Source organism: Grammomys surdaster, unplaced genomic scaffold, assembly GCF_004785775.1.
Source record: "Grammomys surdaster isolate TR1022 unplaced genomic scaffold, NIH_TR_1.0 198, whole genome shotgun sequence".
Taxonomy (NCBI): domain Eukaryota; kingdom Metazoa; phylum Chordata; class Mammalia; order Rodentia; family Muridae; genus Grammomys; species Grammomys surdaster.
This window is the reverse complement of record NW_021604643.1, coordinates 2,675,919-2,696,520: the sequence shown is the minus strand read 5'-3', so window position 1 is coordinate 2,696,520 and position 20,602 is coordinate 2,675,919. Positions and strand designations below refer to the sequence as shown.

Sequence of the window (20,602 nt, the reverse complement as noted above, 5' to 3'; positions counted from 1 at the left end):
CCTTCTTTCCTTCCTTCTTTCCTTCCTTCTTTCCTTCCTTCTTTCCTTCTTTCTTTCCTCCCTCCCACCTTTCCCCTCCCTACCTTTTATTCAAAGGTCTCATATAGCCCAGGCTGGCCCTAAACTCCTGATCCTTTTGCCTCCACTTCCCAAGTGCTTAACCCACATCTCAGCTTCCTTTCCCTATTTTCTATTCTTAGTACTTAGCATCACCCAACACACCTTTTACTGTCTAATTAACCGAGGCACTGAAAAATCCAGACACTATGAGTCATGTTTCCCCTTACCAAGAGATGAGGCTTATATCTCTACTTCTTGAAGTTTCAATTAGTACTATGACTTGCTTTGATCTATAGGATAGTTGCAAACAAAACACAAATAGAAAATTGAAAGGGATTTGCACGCTAGGGTAGCAATTCCTAGAGAAATGAGAAAAGCCATTGTACGTTAGCCAGGCCCCACTGACCCACTAAATTTTAAATAATCTACCAATTAATTCACAGCCTCAAAAGAAATAGGGATTGTGATTTTGAGCTAAGTATGAGCAATTTATTCTGAAGCAAGAAGATACGCTGCACATGAGTATGAAAGTTCCCAAGTGCAATGAGACTGTGTGACCCCTGCTAGTGTGTGTCCCTGCTAGTATGTGTCACTACTAGTGAGGGCTTGGGACGGCCCTCAGCAAAGTGTGGGTATTTTAAAACATTTTCAATGAATAGAGAAGGGCAGAATGCTGGCAAAGGGGAAAACTCAAAGTGAAATCAATGCGGCACTTTTGAAGATACATCTATGCTTCAGGGATAGAGAGTAGCCGAAAAGACTTTCAGGGTTCACTACTATCTTTAGTTTTCAGTTTTTTCTTGAACAAAATCAATTTTTTTCTATATTAATAAAAGAGTATGGAGATGTGTATGTCCACATGTAATATGTCAACTTAACAAAACAAACCCCCAAAATCCATTAAGCCTCACAGTGCTCAGCTTGCCTAAGACAGTAAGCCAGGTGACCTTTGGAGTCTTTTCCACATTATGAAGCATATATGCTCCCCATTTTAAATTACTCCCGTTTTTTTTAGCAGATTGGGAATCGGCAAACCAAATCCCTGCACATTGCTTCAGCTCCATCTTGCCAAAGAAGAAAAATCTGCTGCTTTGGACTCGGTTCAACAGTTGGAGAGTAGACTCTGGGCCACTGCTTTTCACATGTCAGGTGTTCCCTACCGTGTCTACATCACATACATCAGGGAAGGCAAGATCCCACATGCTGTGAAGTCGGGTCTCCAACCAGGAGAACAGAGCACCCCCTGGAGAGGGACCACGGACTCCTGTGGATTCTGCAGCAGTGGGTGTCCCGCAGCACAGTAACATCTTGGGGAAAGCACAGTCAGGCGCTATGGACAAGCAGCAAGACTGTTCTGCCCCTGTTTAATAATCTTTCTTTTGAGCTTAAGCATCACTATATTTCAGAGTGGCCCAGAGTTCCCAGGCTCTAATGATCCTCTAGCCACAGCCTTTCAAGTAGGTGGCACTACAAAAACAATTTTTTTAAATATAAAATTAAAATACAATGAAAGGATAACCTGTAACACACTAAATGTTTTTCTTTCCAAGAGTGGGGATTAAAAAAGCCCTGACATTTTTGAACAGGTTTCAGTCATGGACAGCTACATTTGAACTCACACTCCAAATCTCAGTATAGTAAGCCGTCCGAAAAGCAACTTATTAGAGTAACTGAGTTCCAGGATCTTCCAAACCCCTTTTGGGGAGTATATATTTCCTCTAAACAAGGGAATCCAGTGTCTACATATGGGCAAAAACCTAGTTATCTGCCTTTTGAATTTCTGGTTTGGGAAATATGCTGCTGTTACTTAGGACTTCCTCTAAAACAACGATGCTTCTCCTAATCCTTCCCCTGTCCCTTTCTATCACAGATCTTATCCTATACTGTGTACAAGACTACGAAGAAAACCATTAAGATTGGACTTGTGCATTAATCCACCAGGTTCTGATACAAAAACAGATGACCTAAGAAACTAAGCAATTGAAACCTCCAAGGTTATCTCTAGCTTGTGTCATATGCCCACTGTGCACTAGCTCCTTATGAGATGCCCCCCCCTCAAGAAGCCAGACTAATGAAGCATCTACCACCTGGAGGTCTGCCAGTCACCCAGACAGATGACCATCACCAGGAGTCACTTACTGACTGTTAATGAAGGGACATGTGTCACTTCTGTTCACATTTCACTTGTGCATATGTAACTCCAAAAATCCACAACTTATCACACCACGGGCAACAATGCCTTGAGTGGTCTGTAATGTCTCCCTGACTTGTCATCTGTACATTGCAGAATGCATTTCTGAGCCCATTTCAACTGCTGAGCAACCTTCTAAGCGTCACATGGCATTTGAAGATGGACCATACCAAAACCCTGTCTTTAAAGGAATTACTGGCTAGATCAGACCTCAGGAAAACGAGGCAGGAGGACCACAAGTTCAAGATCTGCCATGGCTACAGAATGGGTTCAAAGTCAGCCTGGACTACTTAGTGAGATCCTGTCTCAAAAAATTCAAAAAGGCTGGTAGAGCTCAGTGATAGTTTTCTTGCCTAGATGCATAAAGTCCTGGGTTCATTATCCAGTACAGTACTGTTTCTCTCTCTCTCTCTCTCTCTCTCTCTCTCTCTCTCTCTCTCTCTCTGAAATAATAACAAATAGAAAGAAATAAAACAGGAAAGATAAACTACATGCTTGATAAAAATGTCAAATGAAGCATGCAAGGTTTAATAACAGTTTAAATACTGGATATTTTAGCCAACAGATAATTTCAGCCATGCAAGTGGCCCTTGAATAAAGGAAGGATCTGAGCCTGACAGTTTTCAGACACTGAAAATGCACATGGCAGTTCATTTGCAAGGAATAGCAAAAGAGGGTGAGTGAAGTTCTGAATGCTGAATGACCAGGAGAGAAGACAGTAGGATAGGATAGGTTAAGGCTTTCAGGAGTCTGAGCAAAGAATGGAAGAGTCTTTCCACTGAGATGCATCACATCAGAGGAAGAAATTTGTTCTAGTCTTAAATCACACATCCCATGGGAAAACTCTTTCTCATCTCCCTTTCATGAAACCCAGGAAATCACGCATCTTCCCTTCTATGTGCCTGAGCCCAAGGGCCTGGTCATTTGAGGCTTGGATCCTCCAGCCCTAGATAGGTCAAATGGGGAGACCCATCTCTGTTGAGAGATTGGCTTCTAGCCATGTCACTCAACCAAAAGAATGTTCTTTCTGTAATTAAAGGGAGTTAACTCCCAATGAATGTTTGTTCTATTTGTCCTGAGTTTGTTTCCTATCTCCCAGGATATTTCAGAAGCCACTCCTCATGGTCTAAGCTACAGGGCTAATTTATGTCTGTTTGTTCTAGAGCGTGCAATCCAATCCTCCCTTTCATGAAGATTTAACTTCAGACTTTTGGCCTTCCAAAGCAACCAATCCGGCTTGGCCCTGCCCTGTATCTATGACCATCAGAAGATTTCACGGCTATCTTCCAGGGAGCTTCAAGGACCTTCAATATGCTGTATCTAGTTGTTTTTTGTTTGCTTTTTGTCATTTCACTGTTTCTGCGAAGACAGTAGATCTGCCTGTACCTGAAACTGTTCTCTTACCACTGGCCCATTCTTTGACGGGAAGGCTCTATGCTTCTTTTTCACTGTCCCAGCAGACACCAGACATCCACAGCCATATTCAGGGCAGTTATCACAGTCAGCAGACTCTTGGTGCTCACTGATATCCATGGAGAAGCAAGCCTGTTCCCAGGGTGAACTGGGACCTGGCTCTCGCAGTGGATACTGTCATTCTGAGTACTTCAATGATCACACAAATATCGCTGAGAGTCAAGAATCAGAATGACTTCAAGGACAATGCCAAGGTCAGACACAGTAAGAGATAAATGCTGCCTATTTTCCAGGAAGCCAGAGTTTTAAAGTCCTATATCATTGATTTCTTAACTCCACTCCTTTATCAAACACTTTGTCCTGACCAGCCTTCCTCATTGGCTGTGTTATAAACGCTTTAGAAAACTTTCTCTATGTTCAGATTTATTTTGCACAAGTAGCACATGTCTGTAAATGTTTTAGGATTCAACTAATATAATGACTGTTTCTAAGGAGTGAGACACCATGTAGCATGCTATAAAATAAAGTAATAATTAGGTACCCCCCACCCCACCCTATGTAGAAGAAACCAAGGAATTAAAACCCAATTGCACTAAGGCCCAAAAGAGAAAACCCAATAGGGATGGATTTGTTGAAAAGCTCACAGGAATTTTGCCTAGATGTTGTGTTTAGTTACACTTCCAGGCCAGATAAAGGCATGATTTTGAGATGACAGTATTTTGAGGAGCAATGGTCAGGTGAACATTCTGAGCACAAAGACAGGGTACAGAAGCAGGAAAGTGTGGAGGGAGTCTAGAAAGCAATGCTCCGTTAGGCTCTCTTAAGAGGCAGAGTAGGAAGCAAGATGACACAGGTATTTCAAGACAAGTGGGAGGAAATCATGAAATGCCGAAGGCACTTGTCTTCATGTATCAGATACCAGAACTCCTAGTGACTTCAGCACAGAGACATACTAGCAGCCATCTCAAGCTCTACTATAGCTTTCTCATTCATGGTCTCCTCCTTGGGGATTTTGTGTGCCTCTAGATTGAGCTCATCCCCCTGCTGACAGCCTTGTGGATAGCTCCCTCTTAACATTCAGGTAGCTAATTCATTCTTTCCTCTTGCACGTGCCTCTCTAGTGTCCATCTGAAAGGTGTTCATTCTCTCTGCATCGCTTCTTAATCTACTAACGTATTTACTTTCTAACAGCACTTACAAGTTATTTTACTTATGTCACTGTGGTTTATAGTTTGCCTTCCTCCAATCTAAGATAAACTTAACCAGAATAAGCAAATTTGGCAGGGTTTTGCTCACAAGAATGGTTGACAAATAGGTATTTTAATTATCCTCACAGCTTTATACATAGATGCTATCAATCATACACTTTTGTCATACAAAGCATACTGTTCTTGTTGAGTATATTTTTGTGAACCTAGACATATCTGGGAAGAATGAATTTGAATTTAGAAAAAGCTTCCATCAGCGTGACCTATAGACAAGTTTGTAGCGCATTTTCTTGCTTAATGATGGATGTAGAAGTGTCCTGCCCACCGTGGGCAGTGCAAACCCTAGACAGGTGGTCCTGAGTCATACAAGAAGTAGGTTGACCAAGCCATAAGAAGCAGGCCAGTAAGCAGTGTTCCTCTATGACTTCTACCTCAGCTTCTGCCTCCACATTCCTGCTGTGACTTCCCCATAGTAATGGAGTATGATCTGAGAACTACAAGATGAAATAAACACTTTCCTCCCCTAGTTGCTTTTGGACACTGGGTTTTTATCACAGGCGAAGATGCCCTAACTAAGACACGTACTATCCAGTGGTTTATCCAAAAATATTGAAAAGGGAAATACTACTATATATAGTGTCAATTGACTGTAAATCCCAGCACTTGGGAGGTAGAGTCAGGAGGAGCAGGAGTTTAGGATCATCCTTGGTCTCCACAGTATTTGTTTGAGGTCAGTCTGGGATATCTGACCCTCTCTTAGAAAACAGCGAGAGGACAGGACAATCAATTAAATGACATTTTGAGTAGCATTTCTCATCAATTCTTCCCTTCTGCTTCAACAGATTTGTAAATGTGAATTTTGCATAAACAGAATAATATGACTGTCTCATTTAGCATACTACTTTCAAGGTTCCTGTAACAAATCCTAAGCAGTCTACAATTTTTTTTCTTAGAAAGCATTGATATTTATGCTTGCTACTACTTCCACCCCCAATACATACACACACATCACACATGCACTCTCTCCCTCTCTACCTCTCTCCCTCTCTCTCTCTCTCTCTCTCTCTCTCTCTCTCTCTCTCACACACACACACACACACACACACACACATACACACACGGAGAGAGAGAGACAGACAGACAGATACATAGACACACAGACACACACACGGAGAAAGAAAGACAGACACACACACATAGACACACAGACATGCACACATATACACACACACACACAGAGACATGCACACACACACACACACACACACACACACACTCATGAACTGTCATTTAGTGTAGCTAAAATAAATAGTCTCAGAGATAAAGAGAGAAATTCACTGGACAGTTCAGACTAAGAAGACACCAAAAGTTACTTACAAAGCTTTGAAGATGGCTATGTAGCTCTGTTAATTCCACCCATTTTCTTAGTCATTACTCAAAAAAGCATAATTTTTTCTTATTTTCAATCTGTCTTTCAGATAACGGCTGACAACTAAGCACGTTTTCTACGGCGCCACTCCAGGCTTTCTCATTCTGTCTCTGAAGCTACTCACCTTCCATTGCACAGGCATTTGCTGCCACATGGCTGCTTGCTGACTTCCACTGCTGAGCATTCCAGCCTAACTCAAAAGGCAGGAACTGCTTCCTCTCTCCTTTCTCTACAGATTCTCCCCCCAAGGCTCCTCAGTGCGTATTCTACTACTGCAATGATTTATAGCTTGCCCTCTGTTTACTCCCAAACTCAAATAAAAATTGTCTTTGAGCTTCCCCTGAGTCCATTTTAAAATTCTTTTATTAACAAGACTAAACCCAAAGAGGGAGGCCTTCATTTGCCAGTAATGCAGGGTGCCCAAAGCTGGGGTATCTAAACCTTCCAGTTAACATCAGAAGCAAGCATCACCCTTCTAATTTTAAGTTATGGATATTTGACTACAATGTTAAAGGTTCTGGGATTATCTCCCCTCCCTGCACTCTATCCTAACTTGTGTGCATGACCAAGCTTTATTTTGGGTTGAGAAATTTCAATTAGAGAAAACAAGACACAAGCCTGGGAACATCAATATGGAGAGAATGTAATATTTTCCCAGCTGTAACAGTGTCTTAGTATAGAAAAAAAATCAAATCTTTTCTCTATGAATATTATTACAAGAGAATCAGCCCTACCAATAAGTTTTTCTTCAAAGAGCTTTGAAACTGATGGTTTCAAAGCTCTCTCACCCCTAACACATACACACACACACACACACACACACACACACAGAGAGAGAGAGAGAGAGAGAGACAGAGACAGAGACAGAGAGACAGAGAGACAGAGAGAAGAGAGAGAGAGAGAGAGAGAGAGAGAGAGAGGCAGAGAGAGACAGAGAGAGACAGAGAGACAGAGAGAGAGACAGAGAGAGACAGAGACAGAGACAAAGGCAAGCAGGCAGACAGACAGACAGACAGACTGACTGACTGACAGACAGAGGGAGGCTTACTTGGAATGCCAGGAAAACCATCAAGAAAAAGCCTGCTTTTAATACATCTGATTTCAATGCTGGCATGGTATCCAAAATGTAATTTTCCCAAGAGAGAATTAACCACTCAGATAATGCACAGAAAATTACACTAGGAACTTAATGCTTCCTTTGTAATTCTAACTCTAAATTAACATACAGATTAACATAAAAATGCAAACAAGATTAACCTATTGTATAGAGCAATCTTAAAATGCTACATTACTGATTTTTTTTTTGTCTCCTAAGCATGAAGATTGGATGTTCACATCAGTATGTGACATTCCTCCCTCACACCTTGTTTTGATGTCACACATTACCTATCTGACATGAAAAAAAAATGGTTCTATATTATAAAAAGTACACTCTATAAATAAATCTAAAATTCATATCCTACAGGTAGTCAAACTTAGGACAAGAATACATAAAGCAACATGTTCATATACACGTGTGTGTGTGTGTGTGTGTGTGTGTGTGTGTGTGTAAAATATATATGTGGTAGGCTATGTGACATGTGAATAAATTATAATTATTTATCATAACTCAGAGATAGAAAGCGCTATGTTACTACCTAAGCTGTAGTAAAATATATATGACATAGTACTTTAAAGCAAGAGTGGTAAAATAACGCCTGATCTGTAATCCCTACATGGGAGCCAGATACAGGAGGATCTCTATGAGTTTGAGTCAGTCTAGACTCCGTAAAGAGAAACAGGGAATCTTGGACTCCATTTTAAGACCAGTTCTTCAAAGCCAAATAGCTACTGCCTCCAAATTGAACTCCTCCTTTCTGAAGGAAAGAATGTGAGTCATAAGATCCAGGAAACTAACGAAACTCACAAGGCTCAGGAAACTCACAAGATTCACAAAACCCTTCCCCAAGCAGTAATCTATCAGAGAGAGGACTCTTTAGTGGGCCTGTCTGCAAGTTGTACAGGGTGCTTCCGATGTATAGTTTTTTCTTGAGTGGTCACTCATGTTCAGATGGGTTTTTTTGGTGATACAGCTTCATCCACACTTCTGCAAATACCCCCCACTCATGCTGCTACAAGTAGTAACCCCAATAAACACACTAGTCCAGTAAAAGACATTGAAATAGAAAAGTGTCTTTGGGTTGTCACGTGTGCCCTATCTGTGATGAAGATACATTTGTTCCTGGCTCCTCAGGAAAAGCTATAACACCAAAAGAAAAAAAAATCAACCTAAGTATTTTCTCTGGTCTTACAATCTCTGTGTACATGGTTCTGTCTATATTCAGTGCTCAATGCAAGCTTCAGTTTTGAAGTCAAATAAAGAGAAAAAAAACCACACACATTGGGAGTTAAAAGCAATCACCTATGTGTCTGTCTTTATCCCTTAAGTTGGTACAAGACCTGCAGTGCAAATAATAGCACACAGTAGCAGAAAGCAGAGATAATGTCTACATTTATCGAAGGAGACTTGAAATGTGAGGTGACCTCTACATTTATCAGCGCAGAGGGTCTACCAGCCCAAACCACTTCAATCCCCATCTATCCCACACTGATAACCCTTTCCAGTCTCTCAGCCTCAGCTTATGGACCTCTTCTAAGCCACCACTCCCAGCTGCACCATCTCACCTGTGCCACACCTTGGACCTTATTATCAAACAGAACTGTAACAGGGAGAAGCTTATGAAAACCCTCTGGGATGGGGCATATGCATATAGTGGCCCATGTTTATAATCCCTTCACTAATGAGGTAGAAGCAGGAGGATTACTCCAAGCTCCAGGCCAGCCAGGATAGACAGAGACCCTCTTTCAAATAAACAACATCAACAAAACCCCTTGGGAATGGCTCTAGTCATTAGTTTATTGATTAGAGCCCTATGCCCACCCTATTCCTGGGTCCCCACCAGTTACCTCTCCATCTAGATACTGTTCAGTCATTTCAAAACAGTATTCTTGTGATCCAGGGCTAGGGCCCTAGTACCCACAGAGTCTCTTTTTCCTTTCCCTCTAACCTGGCAAATTCCATTCCTCTGATATGAAGGGCAAAATGATACAAAACTAATCAATGATTCATTTCTTTTACTCGTCTGTTTAATCGATACCTACTGAGCTCTAAGTATGAGCAACAAATAACCATGTTGCTATTTGGAAATTTGTTTTAAAGTGGCTTATCTTATTTTATGAATTTTCTAAAAATATTTCAAACACAGGAGCATACAGACATCACTTCCACAGTCCCCATTGCTTTGCGTGCACCCTTCTCCTGTTCAGTGGCTGATGCTATCAGGACCACTCTGTACATCACTTTGTTTCCATTACAACATGAGCACCTCTGGTTCATCATTCCTGTGAGAATTCAGAGGCACCAACATCTCTTTTTCCTAAATGTATCCTTCTACTGAAGCTCTTTGTACCTCCATTCTAACATAACCACTCTACTATGCTTTGTGTTGTTCCGTGTGCTAAGGACATAAATGTAAATGAAGCACTGAACTGTGTCCAAAGAGCTCACTGGCTAGTAGAAAAATAAAGAACCAAATGTTTGTTGTGTGTGTGTGTTTGTGTATGTGTGTTTGTATGTGTGCAAATGTGCCACACACGCATGGTGGCGATCTTTTTTTCTAATCTCAAACATGTTTGAAAGTGACAGCATCCATGAAAAGAAATTAATAGAGTGAACTAAGTTATTGAAGGTTAAGACAACTTAAAAGGAAAGATTAAGTGACATTTCTTATTTATTAATCGTGCAACCTGTGTCAGTGCTATTTTTCTTAATCCTCACAGCAATCCTGTGAGAAGGAAATGTTATCTCTCTTCACACAAGAAGAAACTGAGGCAGAGAAAGCTTAAGATGATCGCCTAGGGACTTCCAGGTTGGAAGTAATAGCATTAGGGCTCAAAGATCTTTGATCCTAGATCTATGTCTTAAGTACAGTATGTTGGTGAGAAAAAGATGGAGAGAGAGGACAGACTGATAGAAAACTCAGCAGAAGTGCATGTAATGGCTTTGCACGTGCTCTTCATGGGCTCAAACCCAACTCCATCCCAATGTGAAATAGAGCACTGCCTAAGAACTCTACTCATTCCCACCATGATGGATTCTCCCATAGCACAACTCATTGCTGTGGACCCGGTGGACTCATTCTTTCTTTCAGGACCTCTTAGAAAGCACCTTCCTGCGCTGCCTTCTCTTTGTCCATTGCCTTTCTCCTTTGCTTCCTAAATGAGGGCATTCCTCCACCTTTTTTCACAGTCCCCCCCTTCTCCAGCCATGTGTTGCCCCTCAGCAATTCATGTTCACAGTTCACTTCCTACAAACTTCCACAGTGAGTGTGGAGGTGGACGAAGGGTAAAATCTACCTCCAGAGATCTTTACTTCTTTCCTAGGCTAAATACTCTCCTACCCGTAGGAAATTTCATTACGCCTGCCCTTTCATATAATGTCAATGATCTCATTTGTGTGTAGACTCTGAAGAGGGTGGGGAAGCAAGCCATTGAGAAACAGACTAGAATAGTAGGTATCATGAATGAGAAGGAAGAGGAAATGATATGCAAAAGTCAAAAACGGTAGAGTTACAGATGATGAAACACTTAGGGATTTCACGGATAACAGGAACACTAAAGGAAAATATACAGTATCTATTATTTATTGAAAAGTGCCAGCCAAAAGGCTAGATTTTAAGTATCCTGTTAAAAAGTAAATAGGCTGAAGAGATGCCTCAAAGGGCAATAGTATGTATAGCTCTTGCAGATAACCCAAGTTCAGTTCCCAGCACCCGTGTTGGGCAGCTGTCAATGATCTGTAACTTCAGCTCCAGATGAATTTGATGCTTCTGCCTACTACAGTCTGATACATCCACACAGGCACAAAAAGATAAATTTTCAATTTAAAATGTAAAAACACAAAATTTTAAAAATAAAATATTTTTTAAAATTAAATTATAGGGGCAGGGATGTGAAGAATGACAGACTTACTTGCTTTTCATTATATGTGTATGCATTTACATATATATAGACACACACACACACACACACACACACACACACACACACACACACACATATATATATATATATATATATCTGTACACACTAAAACCTATGCTCCCGTGGATTGTTCAAATGGTACAAATGACTCCACATTCTTCAGGTCCTGAGGCTATAATTGCAGCTGTCCTGACATTCATTCTCCCTCAAACCACACTTCTACTTAGTCACCAAAATCTACTGAATATATTTCCTCAGGAACTTCAAAATCTTTCCAATTTTACTATCAGTAATAACCTTTATGTTCATCTGCTTCCTCCAGTTCACTATGAATACTCCCCAGGCATGACTGGACCATACTAAGTGGACAGGTCTCCACTGCTCCACTGAATGACTGCTGGAAGTAAAACTCCCTAGTCCTAGAAAACATCTCACAATCTGTAGACCTTGGGAGAGGCACATGTTTGTTGAAGCAACATGTGCTGTATTCTCGCTTCATAGAACTTAGTATAACTAATCATAGTAAACACAGGATAATCCTTCCTGGTAATGTTGGAGCTAGCCTAAGCATTATGGCCTATGTAATCATATCAGTAGTGGGGTCATTCCCTGTCCCACATCTGTTTTCTCTTATTCTCATAATAGAATTTCATTTTCCTTTAGGGAACTTCCCCTCTCTAAATGTTGGACTGCCAGCAGAGATCAACATTTCACTTGCTTCAAAGCTAGACATGTGGCTGAAGATGACCCACCCATGAGCCACTATCCCCTTGGACAAATGACAGGCCTAAATGTGGGGTACATGACCCCATTCAATGATCAGATCACACTACCTTCCTTTTGTGGGCTTAATGCCACTTCTGGGTAAAAGAATTACTAAGACTCACATGACCTTTGAGGCTTTGTGGAAAACATTTGCCTGAGATTGAAGCTAACATAGGGAAACAGAAAGTCACAGATGTTAGCATCACCTCTGGCTTTTGAGCTAGACAAGCCCACAATCAGTCTTTAAAACAGAACAAAACAATTCGGCTGTAGAGATTCAGAATTCACAATTCTTCACATGAAGAAGGCACATAATGCTTGCAAATTTACTAGGAGGCACACATGCCAATGTGCCTTATGTAAACAAACCTCTACCTGGATTGTGAACACTATTGAGATTAAACTCATTAATGTTTCTGTAATAAAACAAAAAGTGTTGCAATTAATGGATGTTAGTTCAGTTCAGGATAGGTTCTTCTATTTAAAAAAAAAACAGTATAGACAACATAAACTCTGTTTAAAAAAAAAGTCACCTGCTGTTTTCAGAACTGTGCATTGAGTCAGGTAGGACTGTTTCAACTGGTAAATTCCCTGGGTCCTCATCTGCTTGCCATGGTGTATTCAAGTGACATAAGTTGGGTTCTGAACATCTGTAATGGAGATGGTTCCCTCCACCTTCTTTATAGGCCTTCAATTATTTCCCCACTCTTATTTAATACACATTCACAGTGGAGTTAAATTAAGAAGCTGGAATTTTGTTTTTTGTAGCCCCTACTCTCTATATAATGGGTAAACACCAGGTCTGTCCAACCAGGAGACTTAGCTGCTGATCAGTTTTTTTTTCCTTTTAAAGTATAAACCACATAAGTTCTATACAAAATGTAACCTGCTGTTTTGAATCTCAAGCTCAAAACTGTGTTCATGGCTCTTGGGTAGAAGTTTAGGTAGCCTTCAGTATCCTTTTAGGGAAATCAGGTACAATGCTGTCTATTCTCCTGTTTGTCCCCAGTTACATCATAAAGGAAAATCACAACTATTCCACTCCCCAAAACCCCAGTGGCCACAATATCCATTCATTTTCCTTTGAGCAGAACCTGTCACTCTCAAGGGTCCTTATAGAACATAAAATGCTTTTAGAGCACTATTTTAGCCAAATATTCATCTTCCCTATCAGTACTGGTTTTAGCAATTCCCCTAAAAGAGCTGAACAGTGGTGTCCTATTTTATAAATAAGGAACAGAGGGTCAGGTTAGTTCAGAAAAGAAAACACACACACACACACACACACACACTCCTACTCTTGTTTTCTTCCTGTTCTCGTCTTTCTCCCAGAACTCACTCAAATCAACACACTTACTGATATTAATTGCCCTCTTTGGTACTCTCAGATGCAGAGATGCGTACTATAGAAACTAATGAGAACACTACACAAGTAATTTCCCTCTTAACTATGTGCAACATTTATTTTTACATATAATACATAAACATCACTGCATGTGTGCATCTTCTAGCATGCATGGATGTCTGCAGGCATCCTTTTTTATCACACAGGAAGCCAAAGTCAGTGTGTCACTGAACCAACCTGAATGAGCTGAGTAATGTTGCAAGGCAAAAGGATACCTGGAGATGATTCTGCTTGGGGAGAGTGCAGGCTCTACTCCACAGAACTTGAACCAATAGCACAAATACCCCTCCCATCCCAAGGGGTATTTCTGGATCAGGACTCCCTTTCTCTGGATATTTTCCCAGCAGCATACTATGCTGCTTTTCTGGCTGACCTTTCAAGCTAAAACCTTTGGATATAAGCCTGTGAAAGATTTGTGATAAGGGAAATTCAATGGCTTTGGGGCTCACAAAAGAAAGAAAGAAAGAAAGAAAGAAAGAAAGAAAGAAAGAAAGAAAGAAAGAAAGAAAGAAAGAAAGAAAGGAAAGAAGGAAGGAAGGAAGGAAGGAAGGAAGGAAGGAGAGAGAGAAAGAGAGAGAGAGAGAGAGAGAGAGAGAGAGAGAGAGAGAGAGAGAGGAAGAAAGCTCTTCAGAAGTTTAAACAGAACCCCAAAGGACTCATATAAGCCCTTTGCCTATGAGGTTAATACAGCAGACCCCTCCCCACCACACACTCCATCATCATCAAGCCATGGCCTTTGATGACTTTGTCCAGTTAAGGTTTCCCTGCTCTGGTTCAGTCTCATCAGAAGAAACAGACATGAGAAAGCAACTGGCCAAGGCAGGGCTAAGGTTCTTGAGTGTGAAGACCTGCCCTATGCAAGGCCAGATGTATCATCTATTGACCAAAGTGGGATTAACCATCCATTTACCCTCCTATTTACAAAATGCCTACAGATTTATTAGGAGAACACAGTCCACTCGCATACAGCTGATCAGGCTAGCCACATCTCCTATTTCTACGCTATCCATGAACACCCAGAACTCCCTCTCCAACATTCATCTGTACTTAAGAATCCTATTATTCACAGGTCAAAATTAATCAAGAAATCAGGCTGCTTCATGACAGCTTTGAGCAAGGTTCTTCCTGCTCAAGGTAATTTCCTGCTTACCTGAGAAGTATAAATAAGATTCACTTTTAACATTTAGATTCAAGCAGGATTTAACATAATGTGCTAAGGTAAAACTCTTTATCATATAGTTAGTCTTCAGATATTTTCGGTTTTAGAGGGTGTGTCGTGGGGTGAACCCAGGCTGGGTTCAAATTCATTATATAGCTCGGGATGATATTGAGCTTCCAATCCGTGCACCACTATGCCCAATTTATGTGGTTCTAGGACTGACCTCAGCTCTTTGTATAATATTACCAACTAAGCTACACACCTAGCCCTTGTCCTTTACATATTGTCCTTTCCTTCCTTCCATCTTGAGTAAACTTGGTCTATATTTAAGGTTACAACAAAGATAAATAAGAGAAGGTGGTACTGCCCAGGGAAATCAGCACTCATCTTTTAAGTTCAACATAAAACTGTTTTTAAACTGTCTTAAATGGTTAGCTGAAATAGAAAATCATTCTCCCTGTGTACAAAACTCATCTAACTTAGCCATAAAAAAATTCACTTTCCTGATATCTACATTTTGTATCTTCCATTTTAAAAATGTCCTTCTTTCGGCGTATCTAAATCACATTTAGGTCTCACTTATTCCAATATTCGTCCTCTGGTTTGAATTCAACAAACCTATGTGCTGAGCGGAGCAGTGCATAGTTAACTCACGGTATTATCTCAAGATCTATCACTTTAGAGATGGAGGCACGGGGGTGCCATTAAGTTTACTGACTCTCACTATGCAGCCTCTGCAGCCTCCACACCCACACGTTCTCTGGGGCAGCCTTGTGTAAAGCAAATCCCCAGGACAGCTTCCATTTGGCTTTATCCTTGTGGAGGCTTGCTCAAGATGTGCCATGGCTGCTGGTAAGTAAAACTATTATTGATAATCTCACTCTTGGAATCAGTGACGGTAGGCAATTCACAGCAAGTACCCATTGCAGACCAACTCTTCTCAAGAGACCTTCTCTCCCTGGATGCAAATAACCAGAGATTAATTCCTCCCTATACAGATTTAGTCTACCTACAATTGATAATATGTATCCAATCTTACTGTTAGCCCAAAGACCCAGAGAATAAAGGCTTCTTTCTCAACCAAGCAGGCCAACAACCATGCATATCCCTCACGCTTAGGCATTCCAATAGGGCAGCGATTCTCAACCTTCCTAATGCTGTGACCCTTTAATACAGTTCCTCATGTTGTGATGACCCCTAACTATAACATTATTTTCATTGCTACTTCATAAATATAATTTTGTTACTGTTATGAATCCTAATGTAAATATCTGATATTTCTAATGCTTGTGACTGACCCCTGTGAAAGGGTGGCTGGACTCCCCAAAAAGGGGTTGTGACCCCACAAGCTGAGAGCCACTGTAATAGTAGCATTTCTAGACACTCCACCGATTCCTAGTCGGAGCTCAGCTTGTCAACTGCAAGCATTGTACAGCTGACATAGCAAACAAAACTTGATATACGCTGATAAATTAGCAACTGCTAACAATGGTTAGGGCTAGGCATCACTTCAGAATTTTAAAGTGTAGACCATTCATAAAATGGAAGCATGCTATGAAAACCAAGAAAGCATAATGCTATCTCCATAACCATAAGCAAGGCAATCCTCATAACTGACACCTTCTAGAAGTCCTTTGTGCTTGTCTGTCTGTTTGCTTTTCCCAGTACTCTGAATGTCCTATCTTTCCTGAACAGGAAAAAGAACCTCCTAGGCTTTTCTGTAGAAATCTTACCTTTAAATGCTAGTGTACTACACAAAACACTGCAATGGCATTCTTTCTAACAAGACAGTCAACATTGTAGCTTTAGTGTGGTGAAAACTCACTACCTTACTCATCTAGACTATCATAGTGAAGACACACACACAGATACACACACACATATGTATGTATGTATAATCTTGTTCCAACTTGTGACACAGGTGACAACACCTCCAATCCTCAGCACAACTGGGTAAACTGTGGAAACATTCCAGAGACATTTGCACATTATTTACTGCCCTAAGCTGAAGCACATCTGGTTTATTGCTGGGAAGAAAGAATAACAAAAGGATGCCTAAAGTGTTAAAAGGTCAGTGTAGTAAAGGACGAATAAGATAAGAAATACTTTCTGCCCTTACAGTGCCAGGATCTCAGGAACTCAATTTACCACGCCTAAATCTCAATCAAAGCTTTGATATGTAGGGAAATGTTTTACACTGTACAATAGCAGATCTTTTTACACTAGTGATTGCATCAAATCGGTGGTCCTCTGAAACTACTGGGAGTGCTGTATTTCCACAGCGGGGTTGTAAAAACCTACATTAAATACTATTTCATGTTATGTATATATAAACTTTCTTAGTATTGCTAACATGAAAAGCTGTGGACCCTCACTATAAAGGCTTTTGTAAAAAGTCAGTAGAGGTTATAGACATGTTTGTTTGTTTAAAGTGGATGAGAGAGCAGTTCTCCCCTCTCACTAGAGGCTGTTGGGTTCTACAATCCAAGTTCTATTCTGAGTCCAGGAGGACAGGAGTCTCTCTATCCTTACAAGTTAAGAAACATCCTAGAATCAACAAGTCCAGGTCCTTCTAAACTAAATACTAGTGAACCATGACCGGGTATTTGCTCCCAGTGTACTGAGATACCCAATCAGAATTCAGGGAGATGGGGATTTTACTTGTTCCTTCTGTACATTGGGTAGAAAGATTCTCTAATCCACAAGATGCACAGAAGAACCAGCCTGAACTAGAATCTTAGGTCCCCACTGTGGCTTTGTATGAGGGAATCAGCCTCCTGTCCCAATCTCCTAATCTCTCGTCAACTGCGCACCAACATTGTTTCAGAAATTAAGAAATAAGTGTGATTTTGAGAACTTAGCTTTCCTAACACAGCTGGCAGAGAAGATGCTTAATGTTGGCTGAATGGAAAATGTCTCATAAAAGATCATTTCCCCTTGACACCGCGGAGGTATATTCAGTGCTCAACTGTAAAAAGACTCTGTGTATCTTTCACAGAAGAGGCCAACAGAACTCCAAGAGGCAATTCCCCTGCAGGTGACAGGCACTCTGGCAACAAAATCTGGCTGTGTGCCCTAAAATCTTTAGGAGACCAAGGGAAAGGGTGGGGAGTAGGACATAAACCATGCCCCTTGCCCTGGTCTCAGTCCTCCACCGAACTGGCTTCTCTGAATTACATCCTCCCTACAGGAGGAAGGGTAAAAGAGCAAGACCTGGCCCGCCCTCTTGTCCTCTGAACCCTCACAGCTGCTCCCCAGCTTATTTCTAGAAGTAGGCACAGGAGCTCTGCTCCTGACCGCTTCCCCCCAGTGGCTGGAGCGAGGGCTGTCCAACCATCCCGCTGTCCTAGGTGTGGAGTTCTAAGGAAACCGTCCTCAGAAACCATCTGTGCCCTCTTGCTTCAGCAGCATTAATGGGCACCTTCCCGTCCCGCGGCCTTGAAGTACGATGTGAAAGCCCCCAAACGCCCCTATGGCCCTCCCACCTTGGCTTTACACTCAACTCTAGTAGCGTCAGAGCCGCGGCAGGGCTCCCTCCTTGGATCAGTCTCAAAGAAGTTGTGAGGTCCTTAGGAGGGGCATTTAACGGAGCCCTCTCCCGTCCCCTTTCTGGTAGAGTCATGGAAAAGAAGACAGAGGACGAAATTCAGGCCATTTAGGCCAGAATACAAATCATCGGTGATGCTGCCAAGGGTCCCATAAAAATGTATTGGCATTTCCCTCAGTATGGGACAAAAACCCACCAATCACACCTCATCCAAACATTCCTGCCACAGGCCACAACAGGGTACCCCAGGTTCCACACCAGTAGAAGATTTCTAAGTTCCCAGAGCGGAACACTCCAGACGCTTTCAATGTCTCCCAGGTCCCTCCCCATCCAGCTCCGGGAGCCCACATTTGGATCCCAGCCAAGAGAGGCAGCAGCCAGGACCCCCCTAAATCCGTGCGTCCCTCCCAGTGTCCCGCCCCCTTCCTCTCTCCCCACCACCACCTCCCGTCCAGACGCTGCACTCCAAGCTCTCCAGAGCCCAGCAGTTCTGTGGCCCAAGAGGTTAATCCAGGCTTTTCTCTCCCAGTTAGAACCAGGGGCATTCTTACACATTGCCCTCCCAAAGGTCTCAACCTTCCCTGCCACAGCCACTAGCAGGGCTATTTCCTCAAGCTAAATAGCGCTTCAGGACTTTCCAGGTCCAAAGGTCCAGGCGAGTCTAAGCCTGTCCAAGGACACTCTATATTTTCCACAGACCCTATCTGTTCCTCATTGCTTGTAAAAACAAATTAAACAGGGATCCCAGCAACTTCGGGGCATGTGTGTGACTGTGCAAAGAGAGCGCTGGCGAGAGCATCGCCTTAGAGTTAGGGCCCGCAGCTGCAGAAGCACATCTGGAAAAGGGGGAGGGGTCGAAGCGGAGGGGACAAGAAGTCCCCCCAAACGACTAGCTTCTGGGTGCAGAGCCTGTGCCACCGGGGGTTGGTTACCTGTCCTACGTTGATGAATCCGTACTTGCTGGCTATGCGATCTGCCTCTGCGAAGCCGCCAGCGATCTTCACTGCCCAGTGGTTGGTGTAGACGCGCGTCCGGCACACTGGGAGCAGACAGCCAGCGAGCAGTGCCAGCACGCACAGCAGGTCCCGCCGTCCTGGGCGGCAGCAGCGGCTCCCCCAGCCCCAGTCCATGGTCCCGGCGCTTCGCTGCCTTCGCCCGGCCGCTGGCTCGCGCGCTAAGCGGCGCGCACAACTAACTTCTCCGGCCTGGGCCGGCGGGGCGCGCAGCCGGGAGCGGTCGGTAGGAGGCGGAGAGTCCGGGAGCGGAGCAGAGCAGCGAGCCCCTCTCTGGCTCTTAGACCATCCCTGGGGCAGCGGGGACCGGGGTGACGGGCTCTGGGCCGGCGGGGCGGTGAGCGATCGCTCCCCGGCTTGCACGGGAGGCGGTGGAGTGGGACTGGCGCCTCCGCCGCGGGCTCTCCCGGCTCCGCTCGTGGACTCTTCGCTTGCTTCTTGCTCCTCTTCGGCCCCGGAGCTCCGTGGAGACGACAGACCGGAGCGCAGGCAGCGGCTGGGCGCCCCCTCTGCTGAACCCGGCTCCCAGCGCTTGCTCGCTTGCCCGCTAGCTGCGCTCCCTCCGGCTCTGAGCAGCGCGCGGGGACTGTGAGTGGCGACGGCAGCGGCGCCCGCTCCGCATAAATGACTCCCCCGCCCCCCAGCACCCCTCCTTTCCCACATCTCCCTCCTCCTCTACTCCTCCGCCCTCACGAGCGGGGCCTCAGCCAGGAGCCACCCAGGTCCTAGCGCCTCCCTGTTCTCCCTGCTGTAACCTCCAGGGTCGGGGCAGTGAAGGCCAGTCTCCCCAAAGGGCTAAAGGGAGAGTGCCTCCCGGGTCTTGATTTCTATCCATTTCATTCCGCCAGGCTGGATTTGAATTAATTTTCCGTTACTCTGGAAAGTCTAAGATTTACACGATAATGAGAGGGAAGTACGGCAAAGATTCGTTCATCCCTGCTCTAACTGTCCTGGACTAACAGCATTTTAAGGTCACCCGTGTCTCAATTGCCAAACAAATAACTCGAGATTTTTCACTTCGCTAATTCTTTATGCTTTTCAGCAACTGTTTATCTTGCGCATTCTATACCCCTATACCCCCGAGAAGCTGCCACACAGGACAGTTAAGTCTCATCCACTCTTACAAAAGTCAAAGCCAAAAGTCTGTCGCCTGCTGACTTGGGAGATCAGCCTTTCTGATACTCAGCAGCAACATCACAGGAGGGTGAAATTCCGCGCTTAGAGCGAGGAAAGCTATTTCTATGAATATCTGCAATACTAGAGAATGGACAAGGGTCGGTTCCAAGGGAGTGGCCATTCGTTTGTTGTGTCGTTATCTCCAAGGGCTTCATTTTCCTCAGCAAGGAGAGTTTTCCAACTTTCCAAGTATGATATGAGAGCAGAGGAGGAG

The 20,602-nt window shown here is 43.2% G+C and overlaps 1 protein-coding gene and 1 non-coding gene across 2 annotated transcripts in view; one reads left to right on the top strand and one right to left on the bottom strand.

Annotated features, from left to right (window-relative positions):
- The window catches only part of Pcsk5 (proprotein convertase subtilisin/kexin type 5), a 409,108-nt gene extending 389,779 nt beyond the window's left edge, over nt 1-19,329 (bottom strand). The window contains exon 1 of the mRNA XM_028770072.1: nt 19,132-19,329. Within this exon, the coding sequence (XP_028625905.1) occupies nt 19,132-19,329 (198 nt within the window). The remainder of the gene's footprint in view (nt 1-19,131) is intronic.
- On the top strand, nt 7,596-7,697 carry LOC114623523. The gene has a single exon (XR_003711774.1). It is a non-coding gene; the product is annotated as a small nucleolar RNA U13 (small nucleolar RNA).
- Nucleotides 19,330-20,602: the final 1,273 nt, after the last annotated feature.